The sequence below is a fragment of the Chiloscyllium punctatum genome, chromosome 26, assembly GCF_047496795.1.
Source record: "Chiloscyllium punctatum isolate Juve2018m chromosome 26, sChiPun1.3, whole genome shotgun sequence".
NCBI lineage: Eukaryota > Metazoa > Chordata > Chondrichthyes > Orectolobiformes > Hemiscylliidae > Chiloscyllium > Chiloscyllium punctatum.
Window position 1 is genome coordinate 78,778,204 of NC_092764.1, and position 19,510 is coordinate 78,797,713.

The following is a 19,510-nucleotide window of genomic DNA, read 5'->3' on the forward strand; positions in this document are numbered from 1 at the left end:
ACTTGGAGTCACACAGACTTCTCCTGACCCATCCTTATTCTCACTAAGTGCCAGTCACCCTTACACCGACTCATTGATAGCTTTTAGCTCCTACTTGAGTGATACATTGGTTTTAAAATGCTCTGTCTGTGTCATCTACTCGAACACCACAATTGTTTGATGTCTGCACTTTGCCAATTCTATAGTCTTTAGAACTCCTTATTTTGAATTGCTGCTCATTGGTAGCTGAAGCCACCTGTTCTCTGGAATTCACTCCCACAATATTACGTGTGTCAAAATCTGTCTATTCTCATAAGACTCTCTTTAAACTTGCCTCTTTTGACCCAACTTTTTGACTATCTTTCTGAATATATTTGGGTTGTGAATTGCTTTGATAATGCTCTTGTAAATCACGTTGCAATGTTTTGTGTACACACTTTTGCTTGATGTTGAAAGTAAAATGTGACACAGGACTCTGTGGATGGGAAATTCATCCTAGTTTGTTTAATGAGATCCAGTCAATTTCCAGAGATGAGCTGCAGGTTGGAATAGTGGTGTATTTGATTAATGCATGCCCAGGGACTGTTGATATTTTATTTTCTCTGGTCCCCAAGATCCACTGTGCAATTTTAGCAGAACTTGCTTGCCATGCTGGCATGGCCTGCTAGATGGAGGTGTCAGTGGAGACTGTATTTTGAGCTGGGTGCATCTGTGGCTAGATCTTTCAAAGTTGCTTTGCTACTTGGTCACACTCCAGTCAATTATGTGGTGATGTTTGACATTATAGAACCAGACTGGATGTCATTGGGATGCTGAATTAATGTGAAGAGAGTTTAGATCTCTCTCACCAAAAAAGATGAAAGTGTATCATTGTATTGTTTTAATACATCATGATGTTTGGTTTTGTTGTCACATATCAAATAAACTTAAATTTTCATTAATTTATTACCCAGTTTTGTTGATCAAAACCAGTTGTACTGTAGCAGTATAATATCAGTACTGTACCAAAGTGTACCGTCAAGTGTGTACAAGTTCAAATGTCTTCTGATTTTGCAGAGAATTCCTGTGTAGTGTGTTGCAATAAAAGCAATTTTATCTTCTGGTTTGTGAATGACCTGAGCAGTAGGAGAATGAAATTTCCAGAAGGAAGCTTGCTTCAAAAAAAAGTTATAATGACTGACATTTAAATGATAACCGAGAAAAAAATCCCATATCAGAGGTTTCTTAGAGTTGGAAGTATCGAGGAAGTTAAAATCTAATTAACTTTGTCCTGAAGCTTTTCTCCGCACGTTTCGAGTAGTGTGAACTCGGAGGTGAGTTGTTGGGTTGGCAATCTTCTCCACAGTAAGATCGAGCCTTTTATGTGCTGTCTCACAAATAAATGGTGATGGGATTAACATGTACTTTTTTCATTTCTCAGCTTCTTTATCATCTCACCCACGGACCAGCAAGTTCATTGTTGGTCCTGGCTCAAACAGCACATGCCTAATGACAGTCAGCTACAGCTGGAGGATGTTACTTGGAAGTACACAGGTATTCCACGCTTAGGATTGCATACTACACCTAATATGGCTGTTCCTATAGGCATAAATTACACCAAACTAATTTAAGGACAGGTATTTCCCTCCTGATTTATAGATGTGGTTTTCAGAATGGACAGCTTCCAGGTTTAAAAATGGCGTGCAAGAAATGTTCTCAGTAACTTCGCAGCACAGTACTGATTTTTTTTTTGGAGTACCTGACACTGAAGAAGAGATAAACAGAGCAGTTGAGGAGAAAGGAATTCCTCAAACTTGAAGTATGTTTTTTTTTTCAGTTGATGACTTGCCTTTTCTCCTGGAGTTTCTTGAAGTTGAAGGGAATCTGGTAGTTGCATTTGAGGCTGGAGTGAATGATATAGTGTTCTTTCTTTAATGAGGCATAGGAGTCTGTGGTGATTAAAGCTCCAGTTGATCCAAGAGTTGACTTAACCAGTTGTTATAAGTCAAGTGCGTTAGATGTCAATTACATAGTCAACTCCAGTCATTAGGAATTAATCCAGATTTTTCAGATTGTGGACTATTTCTTGTTTCACTATAATCCTGTAGTTATAAAATCTAAAGTTCCTGCTTCTCCATATTAACAAAGTAATATAATCAAGCAGCAAAGTTCCAGATTCCACCAAGCATCTTGGGACCTGTTACACAGCCTGTTTTGTGATAGCCAGTGATTGACTGTTTTAAGCTTGGTATAGTTGCTGTCATTTGACCCTACGATATTACAGCAGAATGAGGCCATTCATCAGTTGAATCTGCTCTGCCATTTAGTCATGGCAGAAATGTTTCTCAACCCCCTTTTCCTGCCTTCTCCCTCTAACCTTTGATCCCTTGACCAGTCAAGAACCTAACTATCTCTGTCTTACATATACTCAATGACTTGGCCTCCACAGCTTTCTGCAACAATGACCTCCATAGATCTGCCAACCTCTGGCTGAAGAATTTCCTCCTTATCTCCATTCTAAAGGGTCATCTGTTCACTCTGAGGCTGTGCCCTCAGGTCCTAGTCTTTCCTACTAGAGGAATCATCTTCTCCAGATCAACTTTAACTGAAGTTCTGTAAGTTTCAATGAGATCTCTACTCAACTCCATTGAGTATAAACTCTCAGTACTCAACTGCTTCTCATATAACAAGTCCTTCATTCCCAGGATCGTTGTTGTGACCCCCCCCAACAAGAACCCCATTCTACACACACACACACACGCACGCGCACATACCCCTATAATATGGTACCCAGAACTGCTTGCAATATTCCAAATGTGCTATCACCAGAGCCTTACACAATTCAGTACTTTTGTATTCTCGCCCTCTCAAAATGAATACTAACACTGCATTTGCCTTCCTCACTGCCAACTGAACCTGCATATTAACCTGAAGAGAATCCTGAACGAAGGCTCCTAAGCACCTGTATGTTTCAGATTTCCAAAGTCTGTCCCCAATTCGAATATACACCGTGCCTCTATTCTTCCTTCCTAAGCGCATAACCTCTCACATTCCCACACTGTATTTCAGCTACGTCTTTGCTGACCCTACAAGCCTGTCCAAGTCCTTCTGTAGCCTTTCAGCCTCCTCAACAACATCTGACCCTCCATCTATCTCAGTGTCATCAGCAAACTTAGCAACAATGCCTTTAGTTCGTTTGTCCTGATTGTTAATGTATAATGTCAATAGTTGTGGTCCTTACACTAACCCCTGCAGAGATCCACTAGTTACCAGCTGCCATCCTGAAAAAGACTCTTTTATCTCTATTCTGCTTTCTGCCAATCAGCCAATCCTTGATCCATGCCATTACCTTGCCCTGAACACCATGGGCTCTTATCTTATTTAGCAGCCTCCTGTGTGGCACCTTGTCAAAAACCTTGTGGAAATCCAAACAGGTACATCTCGATGACTCTATGTCCACAGGCTCTCCTTTATCTAACTTGCTAGTTACCTCCTGAAAGAATTCTAACGTCAGGCATGACCTTCCCCACTGAAGACGCTGTGCTAACTCTATCCTATTTTGTCGTGCATTTTCCAAGTACTCTGCAATCGCATCCTTAATAATGTACTCTGAAGTCTTACCAACAATCATGGTCAGGTAATCATCCTTTAATTTCCTGTCTTCTGTCTCCCTCCCTACTTAATCAAGGGTGTTAGCCATTTCCAATCCTCTAGGACCTTCACTGACTCAGTGAGTCCAGAAAGATGGCCACCAATTCCTCTACAATCTCCTCAGCTGTTACCTCCTGAACCCTGGGGTACAGTCTGTCATGTCGAGGTGACCTATCCACCTTCAGACCTTTTCAGCTTCCACAGCACCTTCTCCTTAGTGATGGTTGCTGCTCTCAGCTCTACATACTAACTGTCTTGAAGTTCTGGTGTACTACAGGTTATCTTGCAGTGTGAAGATAGACTCAAAGAACTAATCATGTTCCTCAGTGTTTTGTTTCCCATACTACTACTACAGCAGTCCAACGACTACTTTTATCTCTCTCTCACCTTTTAGATACCTAAAAGAACTCTTGCAATTTCCCTTTATATTGGCTAGCTTGCCCTCATATTTCATCTTCTCCCTTTTGTTTAGTTGTCCACTGCTGGTTTTTAAAAGCTTCCCAATCCTCTTGCTTCCCATCAATCTCCATCATATTGTATGCTTTTTCTTTTGCTTTTATACTGTCCCTGACCTGCCTTGTCAGTCATGGTTGCCTCATTCTCCTTCCTTACATTTCTTCCTTGGGATGAATTTCTGCTGTGCCTCCTGAATTACCCCCAGAAACTCCTGCTGGTGCTGCTGCACCATCTTCCCTGCTGGGCTCCTCTTCCAATTAACTTTGGCCAGCTACTCCATCATGTTTTTGTAGTTATCTTTACTTAATTGTAATACCGTTACATCTGATTCCATCTTTTCTGTTTCAAACTGCAGGATGAATTTGATTATGTTATGGTCACTGTCCCTTCAGGGTTCCTTCACCTTAAGCTTATTAATCAAGTCTGCCTCATTTCACAAATTGCCTGTTCTGTAGTGGGCTCTACCACACACTACTCCAAAGAACCATCTCGGAGACACTCTGTGAATTCCTTTTCTTGGAATGTGCTACCAACTTGATTTTCCCAGACCATCTGCATTTTGCAATATCTCCCATGATTTCGAATAGTGCCTGTGGCTGCATGCATTTTTTTCTTTAGCTTTAGCTTTTTTTTTTGCCAGTCACCTTAAATCTGTGTTCTCTGATACTCAACCTTTCCACTCATGGGGACAATTTCCCTCTACATAGTCTGTGTGGAGTACTTGCTGCAGAGTTCCCAGCTTCCCAACTCTTTTAGTTACTGTATTTATATGGCTAAGCTAGTTCAGTTTTTGAACAATGGTAATTTCTAAAACATTGCTAGCTGGGGATTCAACTATGGTGATGCCTTTGAATGTCATGGAGTGGTGATTAGATTCTCGCTTGTTGGAAGTTGTCATCACTTAGTGCATTTGTGGTGTGAATGCCACTTGCCATTTGTCAGCCCAAATCTAAACCTTGACCAAGTCTTTCTGTTTATAGACATGGACTGTTTCAGTAGCTGAGGAGTTACGCATAGCACTAAGCATCTGTGCATGTTCTAACTTTTGATGGAGGGAATAATGGAAGAAGCTGAAGTTAGTTGGACCTAGAACTGTGGAACTCCAACATTTGGCTTTCTGGGACTGAAGTGATTGTCCTCTAACAGTCATAACTGTTGGTATTTCTTTATTCATTCCACATTGCATTCAATCCTGAAGGTTAAGATCCGTAAAAGCATACAATTATTTTGATATTCTCAGGCATACATAATGCTGCACGTTGATAATCTTGCACAAATTGAAAGCAATACATCTGAAAAAGAATTGGGGTATCTGTGTGGGATTAATCAAACAATGTAATGTTTTTTAAAAAACTTCATTTTTCTTTTCCATTAGCATTGAATTTGATTGGTCCCCGTGCAATGGATGTCCTTTCCGAATTGTCTTATGTGCCAATGACTCCAGATCACTTTCCCTCGTTATTCTGTAAGGTGGGTTATGGAATTGTTTTGAAAACAAAGTAGTGCAGCTGTTGGAAATCTGAAATAATAGCATTAAGTGCTGGAGAAAGTCAGCAGGTCTCATCCGGTAATAACGTGTGGAGAGATAAAGAGTTAACATTTTGAGTCCAATGACTTCTTCAGAACAGTTCTTACAGAATTGTATTGTATTGTCAGCTCAGAACCGTTGTGTACCTTATACATATGAAATTACAAATGTGTCATCCTAGTAATTGTCGGATATCCTGTGGTAGAGGGACTTCATCAGACTGGTCTGTGTTCCACAATAACCTGCATGGTACCCTTCTTATTGAGCAACAACAAGAAATTCCAGTTGGTCATGTCAATATCCCATCCACTTTCTCCTTGCCTTAGTGATTTGAGAAACAGGAGGCTTCACCTTTGATTTCTATAATGTTTGGTGTGCTTATTTTGATGGAAATAAACTTCCTAAGTTTACCTCTGTGCTTTTACAAGTGTTTTGCTGACATCCAGTGATCTCTCAAAGCAGTTGTCCAGTTTCTATCTAGTTCTAGCAGAAAGAGGGGACTGGGGAAAGTCTCGTCTGCATTGTTGCAGATTCCTGTTCCTGTAAGATTATTGATACTGGGAATTCTCATATCTGGACATCAGAAACTAAGACTAGCTAGGAAAATTGACAGCAGTAATTTCATGAGAATTCCTGCTGGATTGAGAGCCACTCACAATAGGAATGGACCTGCAATGTCCAGTTCAATCGTGGCAGAATTTATTGCTCCTAAAAGAGGGCAAGAGTTGTTTGGTGGATGTTTTTTTCACAATTCCTCTGACTCGGATTCTACACTCTCCTGTCACACTCTATTCTCTGTCTGTTCAGTGAATAACATTCACCAATATTGAGAGAAAGGAGGTGGTGGTACCAGTAATCAATTAGTCCCAGTCCCTAAAACAGTGGTGGGTGGTGATTTCATATTTATCAAATGGCTACACAGATCCTGCTTCGTTCAAATCTGTTATACTGAACTGAAGAGCAATATCACTGATTTTTTGTTTGGTCGGTTGCAGATATTTACTCAGGTGGTGAGGATGTATGTTTTTGTTTGTTTTGGAGAGGAGGGGACGTGTGTGTGTGTGCGTGCGTGAGTGCGCGCGCGCGCATGCTTGTGGGGGATGGAGTTGAATGTACTCTGTATACTGAGAGGATTGATGAGTTGATATTTACTATGCATCTCCAATTAACAGGAGATGAGTGTCGGTTACGCTAATGGCATCCGGGTGATGAGTATGACACATACAGGAGAGCCTGGCTTCATGCTGTACATCCCCATCGAGGTGAGTACTGCACTGAAATTGTTTATTGCCAAATTCATTAACTGATCTTGAATTTTGTGTTAGTTGTATGAAATTCTCCATTATAACAGTTGTGTAACATGTGCTTAAATTTAGGTTTCTCAATTAGTTATGTTCAGGGAAACTACAAGTGAGTGATAGTGGCCAAATGGTTGCAGTTCAGCTACAACACTGGCATCTACTGGCAATCTAGTAAAGTATCCAGATGTGTCCTGGACATATACAGCAAGACAAATCCAACCCACTTACCATCCCATCAGTTGATTCTTGATCAACGGTAAAGTGTGGTCAAAGACTTTATCAATGGTGCTGTCAAGTAGCAGTTGGTTAACAATAAACCTGCTCACTGATGCTCAGCTTGGGTTCTGCAAGGGGCACTGTCCTGGTTACAGCCTTAGTTCAACTATGGACAAAAGAGCTGAATTCCAGAGGTGAGGTGAGAATGATAGCCCTTAACATCAAAATCCCATTTGACCAAGTATGGCATCAAGCACCCCTCTCTAGCAAAACTGGAGTTATTGGGAATTGGTGAGGGAAATCTCCACTGGTTGGAGATACACCTGGCACACAGGAAGCTGGTTATAGGTCCTTCATTTCAGTTCCAGAAAATACCTGCAGAAAATCCTGTCTTAAACCCAACGACCTTCAGCTGTGAAGTGGCGATGTTTGCTGATTGTTGCACAATGTTTAGCGCCATTTGTGGTTCCTAAGATACTAAGCAGTCCATATCCAAATGCAGTAATACCTGGACAATATCCAGATTTGGACTGACACGTGGCAGGTGACAGTCAGTCCCCACAAGTGCCAAGCAATGACCAACTCCCCTTGACATTTGGTGTCATTGCTACCACTGAATTCCTCCATTGTAAACATCCTGAAGATTACCATTGACCAGAAACTTAACCAATCTCGCCAAATAAATACTGCAGCTACAAGAGACTCGGAATTCTGCAGTGAGTGACTCATCTCCAGAGGTAAAAACAATGACTGCAGATGCTGGAAACCAGATTCTGGATTAGTGGTGCTGGAAGAGCACAGCAGTTCAGGCAGCATCCAAGGAGCAGCGAAATCGACGTTTCGGGCAAAAGCCCTTCATCAAGAATAAAGGCAGTGAGCCTGAAGCGTGGAGAGATAAGCTAGAGGAGGGTGGGGGTGGGGAGAAAGTAGCATAGAGTACAGTGGGTGAGTGGGGGAGGGGATGAAGGTGATAGGTCAAGGAGGAGAGGGTGGAGTGGATAGGTGGAAAAGGAGATTGGCAGGTCGGACAAGTCCGGACAAGTCGTGGGGACAGTGCTGAGCTGGAAGTTTGAAACTAGGATGAGGTGGGGGAAGGGGAAATGAGGAAACTGTTGAAGTCTACATTGATGCTCTGGGGTTGAAGTGTTCCGAGGTGGAAGATGAGGCGTTCTTCCTCCAGGCGTCTGGTGGTGAGGGAGCAGCGGTGAAGGAGGCCCAGGACCTCCATGTCCTCAGCAGAGTGGGAGGGGGAGTTGAAATGTTGGGCCACGGGGCGGTTTGGTTGATTGGTGCGGGTGTCCCAGAGATGTTCCCTAAAGCGCTCTGCTAGGAGGCGCCCACTCTCCCCAATGTAGAGGAGACCACATCGGGAGCAACGGATACAATAAATGATATTAGTGGATGTGCAGGTAAAACTTTGATGGATGTGGAAGGCTCCTTTAGGGCCTTCCTTTATTTCTGATGAAGGGCTTTTGCCCAAAACGTCGATATCGCTGCTTCTTGGATGCTGCCTGAACTGCTGTGCTCTTCCAGCACCACTAATCCAGACTCCTCTCCAGAGCCTGTCTACCATTGACAAGGCACAATCAAGGAGTCTGACGGAACTTTTCCCACTTGCCTGGATGAAATTGACTCCCAACAACATTCAAGAAGCTGGATACCACCCAGGAGAAAGTAGCCTGCTTAATTCGCAGCACATTCACATTCACTCTCTCCAGCTGTGACATTCAGCAGCAGCTACAAGATGCATTACAGAAATTCATCAAGACAGCTTAGACAGCACCTTCCAAACCCACAATCACAACTGAGAAGGTCAAAGGCAGCTGATTGATAGGAACACTGCCTTTGTCCTGCTTTCTTTGACAGAGTGTACCAGCAAATAGAATAGGAGATTCCCCACCTTCATTTACTTAGCACCCTGACTTGGAAATTTGCCACAGTTCTTCCTTAAGTATACTGTATAGGTCTAGCATATTTGAAATAAGATGATGAAATGTGTAATGGGCGAAGCATTGCAAAGCAGTTCAACTAAGATCTGTGCTGTCAATTTCCACTGAGCTGGCATTAGAAGCACTGCTGTTCTTAGATTCCATGCTTTGAGTTGGAGAGAGTTAAAATCAGCCAGGAATGTGCCTGACTGATCTCCAATGAATCCCCCTGGTGGTTAAATGTTTTACTTTAGGAACTCTCAGGATTTGACTGTCGTGTTCTGTCTGCCAAATGTTTATGCTGCTGGCAGCTTTACTTGGCCAGGTTCACACAGATTGAAAACCACTTGTGTGAACTACTGGAAAGTAGCTTCAACAAACCTGAGCACATACAGGACATTGCAGTAACCTGGCTGATGGATAAACTGTCGTGTCTTTGACTCTGCTGCTCCTTTTTCAGTATGCTCTTCATGTCTACAATGAAATAATGAATGTGGGGCAGAAATATGGAATCCGGAATGCTGGGTACTATGCACTGCGCAGCCTACGTATCGAAAAGTTCTTCGCCTTTTGGGGTCAAGACCTGGACACATTTTCAACACCACTGGAGTGTGGACGTGAATTCCGAGTAAAGTTTGATAAGGTACTTGTGTGTTTGGAGTTTAACTGGGAAGGATTCATATTAAAGAGGAAACAATATATTCAATTTTGCAAAGTGACATGGGCGGAAGAGTGGAGTTATGTGTGTACACTGCACGCTGTGTGTGTTTGTGTGCGCATGCGCCTATACGTTTTCTATATTTACCTTCCTTTGTTGTTCTGCTCTCCCTCAACCTCGCCTCTTTTGCTCTTGCTCATTTTCTATCTGCTGATACACTCTGTCAAAGAAAAGGCAGTGGAAAGGCTGAGTGGATGGGGTTGTGAGATGACTGGGAGATTGAAAAGGAGTCCTGTGTCTTAATGGATGGGTTTGAATATAATCTATTTGTGGAGACTCATGTAAATTGATTTATATGGAGCAATGGACAATAATGGTTCTGAAATCTACATATCAAGTCACATATGCTACTTTGGGCAGAGAGTAACACTGCTCGTATTGTGTCTGAGGGTTTTCTGTTTTTATGGGTTAACCTTCTCTTTGTTTAATTGTAGGGGACTGATTTTATTGGCCGTGATGCTCTGTTGCAACAAAGGCAGGAGGGAGTTTGCCGTCGGTTTACCATGTTTATCCTGGATGACCATGACACTGACCTTGACCTTTGGCCTTGGTGGGGAGAGCCTATATACAGAAATGGGCACTATGTTGGCATGACAACTAGTAGCGCTTATAGTTACACATTGGCTCGCCATGTATGCCTGGGCTTTGTTCACCAATATGAAGAAGGTACTGGAGCTAAACTGGTGGTGAACCCAGACTTTGTCAATCGTGGTGATTATGAGATTGAGATTGCTGGACAGCGCTTCCGGGCAAAGGCCAAACTTTATCCATTCAGCTCCTTGTTTACACAGAAGAGGAGGAAAGATGAGATGGAACTGAGTAGCTTTCAGGGGAAATAAGAGCCTCAGCAACATCTTTGAGTTGAAGGTGGCGAAGGGTCAATGATGCAGTTCCAAGAAGGGAGGTTGGGGAACGCAAACGACCATTATAATTGTTGATGGTGTGCATAGCTATTTTTTCTATTCTGCACAGACACTTTGTGTATATAAACACAGATAAAAAAAATTGTTCTGAATGTCTCACGTTCACCCCTACATGGGAGCACCACTCTTGTCTTTTCTTCATTTATTGTATAGAGGAAAATGCTGCTGTCCTCTGAGGAAAAGTGAGTGTCATTCTGAGTGGACCTCAGGATCATTGCAACTTCTTTGTGCCCCATCTCTCAGTTGAGTTTGGAAAGTCAGGATAGAAATGTGTTGCTACCATCTAGATGACATGACTACAGATCTAACCTTTACTTTTTACACAGGCATAGCAGTAACAATGCCTTATCACCTTCAACTTGCAAGTGAATTGGCGAAAATTAAGTACCCCAGCCAAACTGATCTTTTTCCTCTTCCCTTGTTTCTCTGCAGAATAATACCAGCAGAGTAGTTGTTAGCCAGCTTTCCAGGAAGGAGCCTGAAACCTAGTCTAAGATCCTGCCAATTTGCACTGAGGGTTTATAATTGTTTTTGTCAGAAAGCTTGATTACAAGAGTATTGTTGAAGGAAAACACGAACACAGTAGTGTCCAGCTGATTGTGAGTAACCCATTCAGATTAGGATGTTTCTTCTTACATTGAGTCTGAAATGAAAAAGGCAATCAATATAATAATTTTAAAAATTATTTGGTGCATAATAGATTGAATATAAGCTTGAATGACTGTTTTCTAGTGACTTTGTAGGAGAGAGAAGTAAATGAAAGATTGCTTCTCCCGTTGTTGCATCTGTTTCATAACAGTGAGATGGACTACAGTTTAACACAATTCAGTGCTGTCACTTTTAATAAAGTTAATACTTTCCTTCAAAACAACATGTCAAAAGCTGCAATCAATGACAGGAATTAAATTCTGGTCTGTTGCTCTATCCATTACAGTAGTGTTTCTCAAATTATTTTTGCTCTCATACAATTATTCAGAATTAATAACCTGCAGGTTCTGTTTGTACCATTAATCTCATCTCTGTTAGTACTTTCAATGAATTCACACTTTGTCTAAATGGGTCACTCTGCAGCATGCAGCACGCAGCACTCTAAAGCATGTAAGCTCATCCTAATTGTGGCAGAGGTCAGTACTGTAGATTCATTGTCATTGGCCTGTTTTAATAATACCAGTGTGAGGTGTGGCATAGTTGTGATAGCCCTCTTGCCTCTGAACCACAAGGTCCTAGGTTCAAGTCCTTCTCCAAGCTTGAGTGCATAAAAACCAATGTTGACAGTCCAGTGCATCACTGCAGGAATACTGCATTGTTGGATATGTTTTCTTTTCGATGAGATGTTAAACCAAGGCCTCATTTGCCTCTTAAAGTGGATGAGAAAGATCCCATGGCATTAGCAGATGAGTTATCCCTGGTGGCCTAGTCACAAAAAAAACAGGTTATCTAGTCATTATCGCATTGTTAACCACATACATAGTCCATCAATATTTTAAAAATTATCTATGTTAGTCTGTGATGCTGACACAAGAAATTGTGTGTTTGGATAAAACCAGGCTTCTCCTTTACTGTTCCTGTTTGTGGTGACAATGAAAAGACTATTTATTAACAATCTACATTTCAGGTTTCATACAAAGATAGTCTGTTGAAATTTCAGGGTAAATGTTTTCATTTTCAGTGATATTGGATATGGTGACAATGCAGAGGGTATGTATTCAGCTATCCTGGGGTGATTGTCTAGAAAATTCTCGCTTCCATTTTTTAAAATATGAAGATCCTCTGAATAATCAGAAAATGTAGGCATGTATATGAAATCACCAACCGCCACCAACAGAGTTTTTACTTTTTTGTAGAACGATAAAAACTATTGCTAGCCAAAGTGTATCAGTTCAACTTATGCAATCAGTGCAAATCTGGGTGGTACAGATTCATTCTTTTGGAAGGAAGAATTATGAACATGATCTTCCAAAATCACGGATCAGGAGGTACATTTTCAAAACAAAACTACTATGGCAAAATCATCCATTTCAGTTGCTGAAGCAGATATGAGCTGTATTTAAGTTATACCCAGTAAAATATTACAGGGCAAAAAATAGACTTAATAGTAATAGATAGGTATCCACCTGACACTTAGCATAACAGTAATTTCTTGTTGCATTTTCTTTCTTAACTATCCTAACGACCACAGGTTTCATAGATATTTTAATTACATAGAAACATTTGTCTATATGAATATTTTTATGTATTATTCACTCAATGGATTGTCTTGTTGGAGGGTATCCTGAAGGACAGGATTTACATTTATTTGGATAGGCAAGGACTGATAGTCTACATTGCTTTGTGCATGCAAAATCATGTCTCATGAGTTTTATGAAGAAGTAACAAAGAGGATTGATGAGGGTAGAGCAGAGGATGTGATATAAATGGACTTCAGTAAGGTGTTTGACAAGGTACCTCATGGTAGACTGGTTAGCAGGGTTAGATCAGATGGGATACAAAGAGATCTAGCCATTTGGATACAGAACTGGCTCACAGGTAGAAGACAGAGGGTGGTGATGGAGCCTTTGCTTTCCAGACTGGAGGCTTGTGACCAGTGGAGTGCCACAAGGATCGGTGCTGGATCCATTGCTTTTCATCATTCATGTAAACGATTTGGATGTGAACATGGGAGGTAAACTTAGTAAGTTTGCAGATGACACCAAAATTGAAGGTGTAGTGAACAGTGAAGAAGGTTACCTCAGATTACAACCGGATCTTGATCAGATGGGCCAGTGGGCTGAGAAGTGGCAGATGGAGTTTAGATAAATGCGAGGTGCTGCATTTTGGGAAAACAAATCTTAGCAGGACTTAGACACTTAATGGTAAGGTCCTTGGGAGTGTTGCTGAACAAAGAGACCTTGGAGTGCACGTTCATACCTCCTCAAATATGGAGTCCCAGGTGGATAGGATAGTGAGGAAGGCGTTTGGTATGCTTTCCTTTATTGGTCAGAGTGTTGAGTACCCCAGAGTTGGGAGGTCATTTTGCGGCTGTACAGGACATTGGTTAAGCCACTTTTAGAATATTGTGTGCAATTCTTATCTCCCTCGTTAAGGATGTTGTGAAACTCAAAAGGGTTCAGAAAAGATTTACAAGGATGTTGCCAGGTTTGAAAGGTTTGAGCTGTAGGGAGAGGCTGAATAAGCTGGGACTATTTTCCCTGGAACATCAGAGGCTGGAGGTGGTTTTATAGAGGTCTATAAAATCATGAGGGACATGGTTGGGAAAATAGACAAGGTCTTTTCCCGGTGGTGGGGGAGTCTAGAACTGGAGGGCATTGTTTTAGGGTGAGAGGGGAAAGATTTAAAATGTCTTAGGGCAACGTTTTCGCACAAAGGGTGGTGTGTGTGTGTGGAATGAGCTGCCAGAGGAAATGGTGGAAGCTAGTATAATTACAACATTTAAAAAAGCATCTGGGTGGGTAAATGAACAGGAAGGGTTTAGAGGTTTTATGGGCCAAGTGCTGGCAAATGGGACTAGATTAGGCTGTCTGGTAGGCATGGATGAGTTAGACTTAAAGGTCTGTTTCTGTGCTGTACATCTCTATGGCTCTAAGTACTTTGTGGGGTGAACAGCAACACAATCCTTGACAGCTCTGTGATTGCTGAGGATACTGTGTTTTGGACCCAAAAATCTGCCAATTTCTTTTGATCAAATCGAACTTGAGCGGCCGCTAATTACAGAGATTCTATTCTTTCATCTTTAATTCTTCTTATGACTTGGGAATTTCAGGAAAATTTGAGGAAGGATAGTGAACCCGGCTCTTTGTTTTCTCTCTGAGAAATATTCATGTAACTGCAGTACTAGTTCAGTGATATTTTGCTTGAAGTCCTCACTTAATGTTATAGTTATTCCTAGAAACTGCAACTTTTTAAAAGGATTGGTATTAAGTGATGTATCATTCCTTATTGTTTATTATTGAATCAAGTTTCCTGCTAGACTGGTTGCTCCAGCCAAAAGCTGTTAAATAAGTTAAATACCAAACTATACACGCACAACACTCTGCATTTCTAGGAGAAAATCTTGCAAAATAAATTTGTCCCTGAATATAAGAGAAATACTGCATGAGTTCAAATTAAATAATGTACACCAGTCTCTGTTAAGTAGTCCCAGTGGCTCAGAGATAATTTGCTTCCAATCCAGCTGATGGGTTCTGAAGTGGTTGATAAGGCCGGATATTGCTCAGAAAGTCATTGTGGAGATGTTTAATATCTTTGTAAGTGCTTGAGGACATCCTGGATGTGGCTTTGAGTGATTTAAAGCCTGGGTAATGGGCATTTTGATTTAGGTGAAGACCTTGATGTTGCTGTGGATATTGAGGATCCTTTGAAGACCCTGCTGGCTTTGAATTAAAAGCAGCATGCAATAGCAAGTTGCTAGTGCAATTAATGGGATGAATAGTTGGAATCATCACAGCCTTAAATTTATGCCAAAAATATTTATTTTCATTTTTCCCACTAGATCTTTTAAGAGTTGATCATCTTCAGAAATGCTTGAGACTTCCAGGCAAGGATGGCATACAGCGACCATTCCTTGGAGTGACCTGTCACTGCTTGAGGCATCTTGGACTAATACACCATCAAGAGCTTAAACTTAAAACGCCCAGCATTCTCACCAAGCAAAAGAGTTGGGCAGTCTTTGGCAACTATAAATTATGGTGCCATCTTCCCTATGAAATGGATGTCCACTGGGACATGCATTTCCGAAAAGGCCTCCTCTCATCAACATTGGAAAACTTGCTCTGCTAAGCACCCATCTTTTTCAATGACTCTCTTAACTGGGCAGGGATTTATCAGCTGGTCCTGTATCAGTACCAGATGCATCCCAGACATCCTACTGTTAGGTAGTCAGGCACACATCCTTAAACAAACAAACCATCCTGACCAACATTGAAGTTCTGACTGTGAGTTCTTACCGTGTTCATTCTGTACGACTACGCTTTTTCTTGGGTGATCGTCACCTAGAAGAACCTGGTAGTGGATTTTACCGAGAATCCCCAGGGTCTTTCCAAGTTCTCCATGATGCTGCTTTTAGTTCAGTAAATGAATCAAGGCTTACAGGAAAACTGCTGGAAGGTGGACATGTGGAATGTCAGATAAGTCACAATCCTAGTTCTAGGATGTCACCTTGCCAGCACTTCAACATACCTGGGTTTGATTTTTTTTTGCCATTATCATGGATTGTTCCAAATGTCATAAGGAGCAGCCCCACGCCTCTAGCGATATCAACTTTATTCTGCCAGTTTCAATTTTGGGTTGATGACTTTCCTTGAACTCTACAAACAGCAGATCATTACCACTATTTGCTGGGTGTTTCCATCTCCCGTGTGAAAGAACTTTGCAGTACTAAATCATGTTGTAAAAGGGCCTTATTGCCCCACTACACTGTCTGCTCTGTCAATGACTTTAACATGGCTCCTGTTCCTTATTTGTAGAAAGGTGCAGTGAAGCATTTTTCACGCAAACAAGCAATTTCATTTTATTTGTGTCCAGGAAATGAAGTAACCTAGAATCAAAACTAGCTTAAGTGAAGAATAGTGAAGCAAGGAGGGGGCTTCTTGCTTGCAGAAAATCATTTTAAAGAATGAAGTTTATAGAGCAAGTACCTCAAATACAGTACAGCAGACAAATCTTTAAACAAAATTGCTGTAGTTTCTCAACTACAGATACTGTATAGCATTGAACCCTAAAGAAAAATATAGTTTATTTCAGGACCAGTCTATGCAGCACAGAACTATTTAGAAAATAATTCCAAGGTGGCAAATCATACTCCAGTTCCCAAACTGCTCACTTTTTTATGTTGAGAAAGAGCTCTGTTTCTGACAGGAGATTCCGATGAGGGTTCCTCTAGCAATATGGAGCATTCTTTAAATTTGATAGTTCAGAATAGGAGGGGGATGTCCAACCATGTTCGCATTTCATACTAGTAGCTGCCATGTTCTGTTATTTAAATGTCCAACATGACGGTCACACTGACAGTACCTGTGGAAAGTATGTAAGATAAATGAGGTTAGGACGTCAGGGTGTTAGGTAAGTGACTGTATGGCAGACAACTTTAAAAATGTTTTTTTCGATACTGGTTCATGCAGAACAGAACTTGACTAAAAACTAATGTTCCTCGATTACAGGGTGTAGACTCAATAGTGCCAACTCTTATCACAGTGCCTGATGAAACTGCTTGTGCAATAATGCAACCAGGAAGTGAAAAATTGAACTCTATGTTAAAAGGGTGAACGTGACTTTCATTGAAAAGCCAGGCCATTTAAAGAATACTTTTATTCTGAATTGTGAAAATTCAAATCCATTTTATGGCTATGACAAAGACCTGCAGGTTACTTTAATTAGTGTTTGAATAACAGAGTTTGTCAATGATTATAGATCTGTGTCAACATCTTTATCTAGAAGAATATTATCTTTATTTGGCAGTCACGATTAGTTGGTTATCAACATTGATGCTATAGCCACCAGTAAACATTCTAAAAATTTACATGTAAGGTTTTGATTTCACTAAATTTTCCATGTCTGTCCATAACTATTACACCCCTTTAATCTGAAGATTTCAGTGCACAACTTACTGTACTTCATGTTCTACTTGTAATGGGAGAAGTTTACAGTATACTTAAACAATAGAAATGATTGTGAATCTGCATTTCTGAAAATTAGCAACACTGGAGAGAGATTCTACATTTATCACAAACCGAAACATTCACTTTGAATTTGCATACTCTGTAAATTTGCCACAAGACTGTGATTTTATGTTAGATGTATGCTAGACTCCAGATATACTTTTTATTAGTAACTTTCAAAATGTAACTTCATTAATCTCGCTAAAAAAATAGCAGGTTCAGAGTGCCAGGAGGGACTGGTACTTGGCTGTTAATTCAACATTGCATGTATTTACTTATTTGCTGCTTTTTGATTTCTCGGGTCAAAACTTTCATCAAAGAGGATGCTATTGTATTTCGGTATAAACTTCATTAGTAATCTCTTAAAATGTTAAACCAGTGCAACTGTACACGTTTTTCATCGTAGAAGAAACGCCTAACAATTTATTTCAGGAAACATTTTACCTACATTTCTATTTAATGTAAGGTCATTAAGTCATACGATCAAAAGAAATGAAAGTAGTACAAGGGCATTCAAGTCCTCTAACATGCTCTGCCACTCAGTGCGATCATGGCTGATTTGGTTGTGGCCTTAACTTCATTTTCCTGCCTTTTATCATAACCCCATAACTCATGACTCCTTCTAAAGAACAAACATCTGAGTAAATCAGTGTTGTGTATATTCAGTAATCCAGCATGTCTTTGTCACAGCCATAAAATGTCTTGGAATGATTGTGAATTTGAATTTTCACAATTCAGAATAAAAGTATTTTTTAAATGGCCTGGCTTTTCAATGAAAGTCACGTTCACCTTTTTAACATAGAGTTCAATTTTTCACTTCCTGGTTGCATCATTGCACAAGCAGTTTCATCAGGCACTGTGATAAGAGTTGACACCATTGAGTCTACACCCTGTAGTCGAGGAATATTATTTTTTAGTCAGTTCTGTTTTGCATGAACCACTATCAAAATAAACATTTTTAAAGTTGTCTGCCTCCAGTGCTGTCTGTGAAAGAGAGTTCTAAAGATTCAGAATCTTTTAAGAGAAAAAAATTCCACCTTAAATGGGAGATCTTATTTTTAAGATATTTTCTAATCAGCCTCTTGAGAAACGTTATGATACACTTCTGGAGCAGGTAGGATTTGAACCTGGCCCACCTGTCTCAGAGGTTGAGACACTACCACAACACCACAGCCCTTCAGGCACAGTTTTTTAAAAAAAAGTCTTATTCTTCTAAATTACCCCAAAAGAACAAGCATCGTCTCAGCATATATTCTGTGAATTCCACTCAGAATCTTTTATATTTTAATAAAATCATCTGTCATTCTTCTAAACTTCATTGAGTAAAGCCCCTACCTACTAAGAGAATGTTTCCCAATATGGACGATGTAGGGGTGCACTGTACAAGTTATAACAAAATGGCCTATGTCTGCTCAGATAAAATGGCTGACAAACAAAAAGGCAGCCTGTCCTAGCTCTAAAACACAAGATGGCTGACAGGAGCTAAATAAGACGAAACGTCCATGCTAGCCTTTAATTAAAAGACACACAGCACCTTTGAACAGAGTTACACCAAGGCCATGAGTGTGCCATTCCAGACAGTTTTGATAAGAGCATGTGACTAATTTTGGTTTTCATTAATGTTAGAATAATTGTCCCAGTTGTGATGATGCTGCTCCTTTAACAAGATTGTGTTGTTCTTGCTTTTTTTCAGAGGGGTCATAAATCCAGACACTCCGGGAGGTCTAGATTTGAAGGGTTTTAGGACCAATTTGCTTATAACTAACAGATACTGCCTCGGACAAAAGGGTTTCAAGTTTAAAATAGAACACTTGTATAATGAAAGATGAGTGGACAATTCTCCCAGCTCAGCATTTTTCTGGCTTGGTTTGATTTTAGCAGGCAGAGTTGTGAAGCTGCTGGACCCAAAAAGCAGGTTCATGCTGATCTTCCCTCTCTCTGACATTTCTCCTGTAAGAACCTGTGTTTGATTTTTTCCTATTTTGCCAAGAGGTGTTTATAGGGACTGTTGCAAGTATTTGGAACAAGATCATTAAGTTGGGATAGTCTGTTGTTTTTCGGATAGGTTGTTATTCTGTATTGTGTTTTCTTTTGTTTGTGTTTTATTCGGTAATCTTGCAAATAAATTCTGTTTTGTTTAAAACTAAGTGGGTGGGTCAGCTGCATCACTCCTGGAAT

At 40.6% G+C, this 19,510-nt stretch overlaps 1 protein-coding gene across 1 annotated transcript in view; it reads left to right on the forward strand.

Moving 5' to 3' along the window:
• Positions 1 to 10,800, forward strand: part of pdpr (pyruvate dehydrogenase phosphatase regulatory subunit) — a 50,267-nt gene extending 39,467 nt beyond the window's left edge. Inside the window, exons 14-18 of the mRNA XM_072547754.1 lie at positions 1,400 to 1,512; positions 5,441 to 5,535; positions 6,766 to 6,855; positions 9,499 to 9,681; positions 10,191 to 10,800. Of these exons, the coding sequence (XP_072403855.1) occupies positions 1,400 to 1,512; positions 5,441 to 5,535; positions 6,766 to 6,855; positions 9,499 to 9,681; positions 10,191 to 10,595 (886 nt within the window). The 3' untranslated portion in view covers positions 10,596 to 10,800. The remainder of the gene's footprint in view (positions 1 to 1,399; positions 1,513 to 5,440; positions 5,536 to 6,765; positions 6,856 to 9,498; positions 9,682 to 10,190) is intronic.
• Positions 10,801 to 19,510: the final 8,710 nt, after the last annotated feature.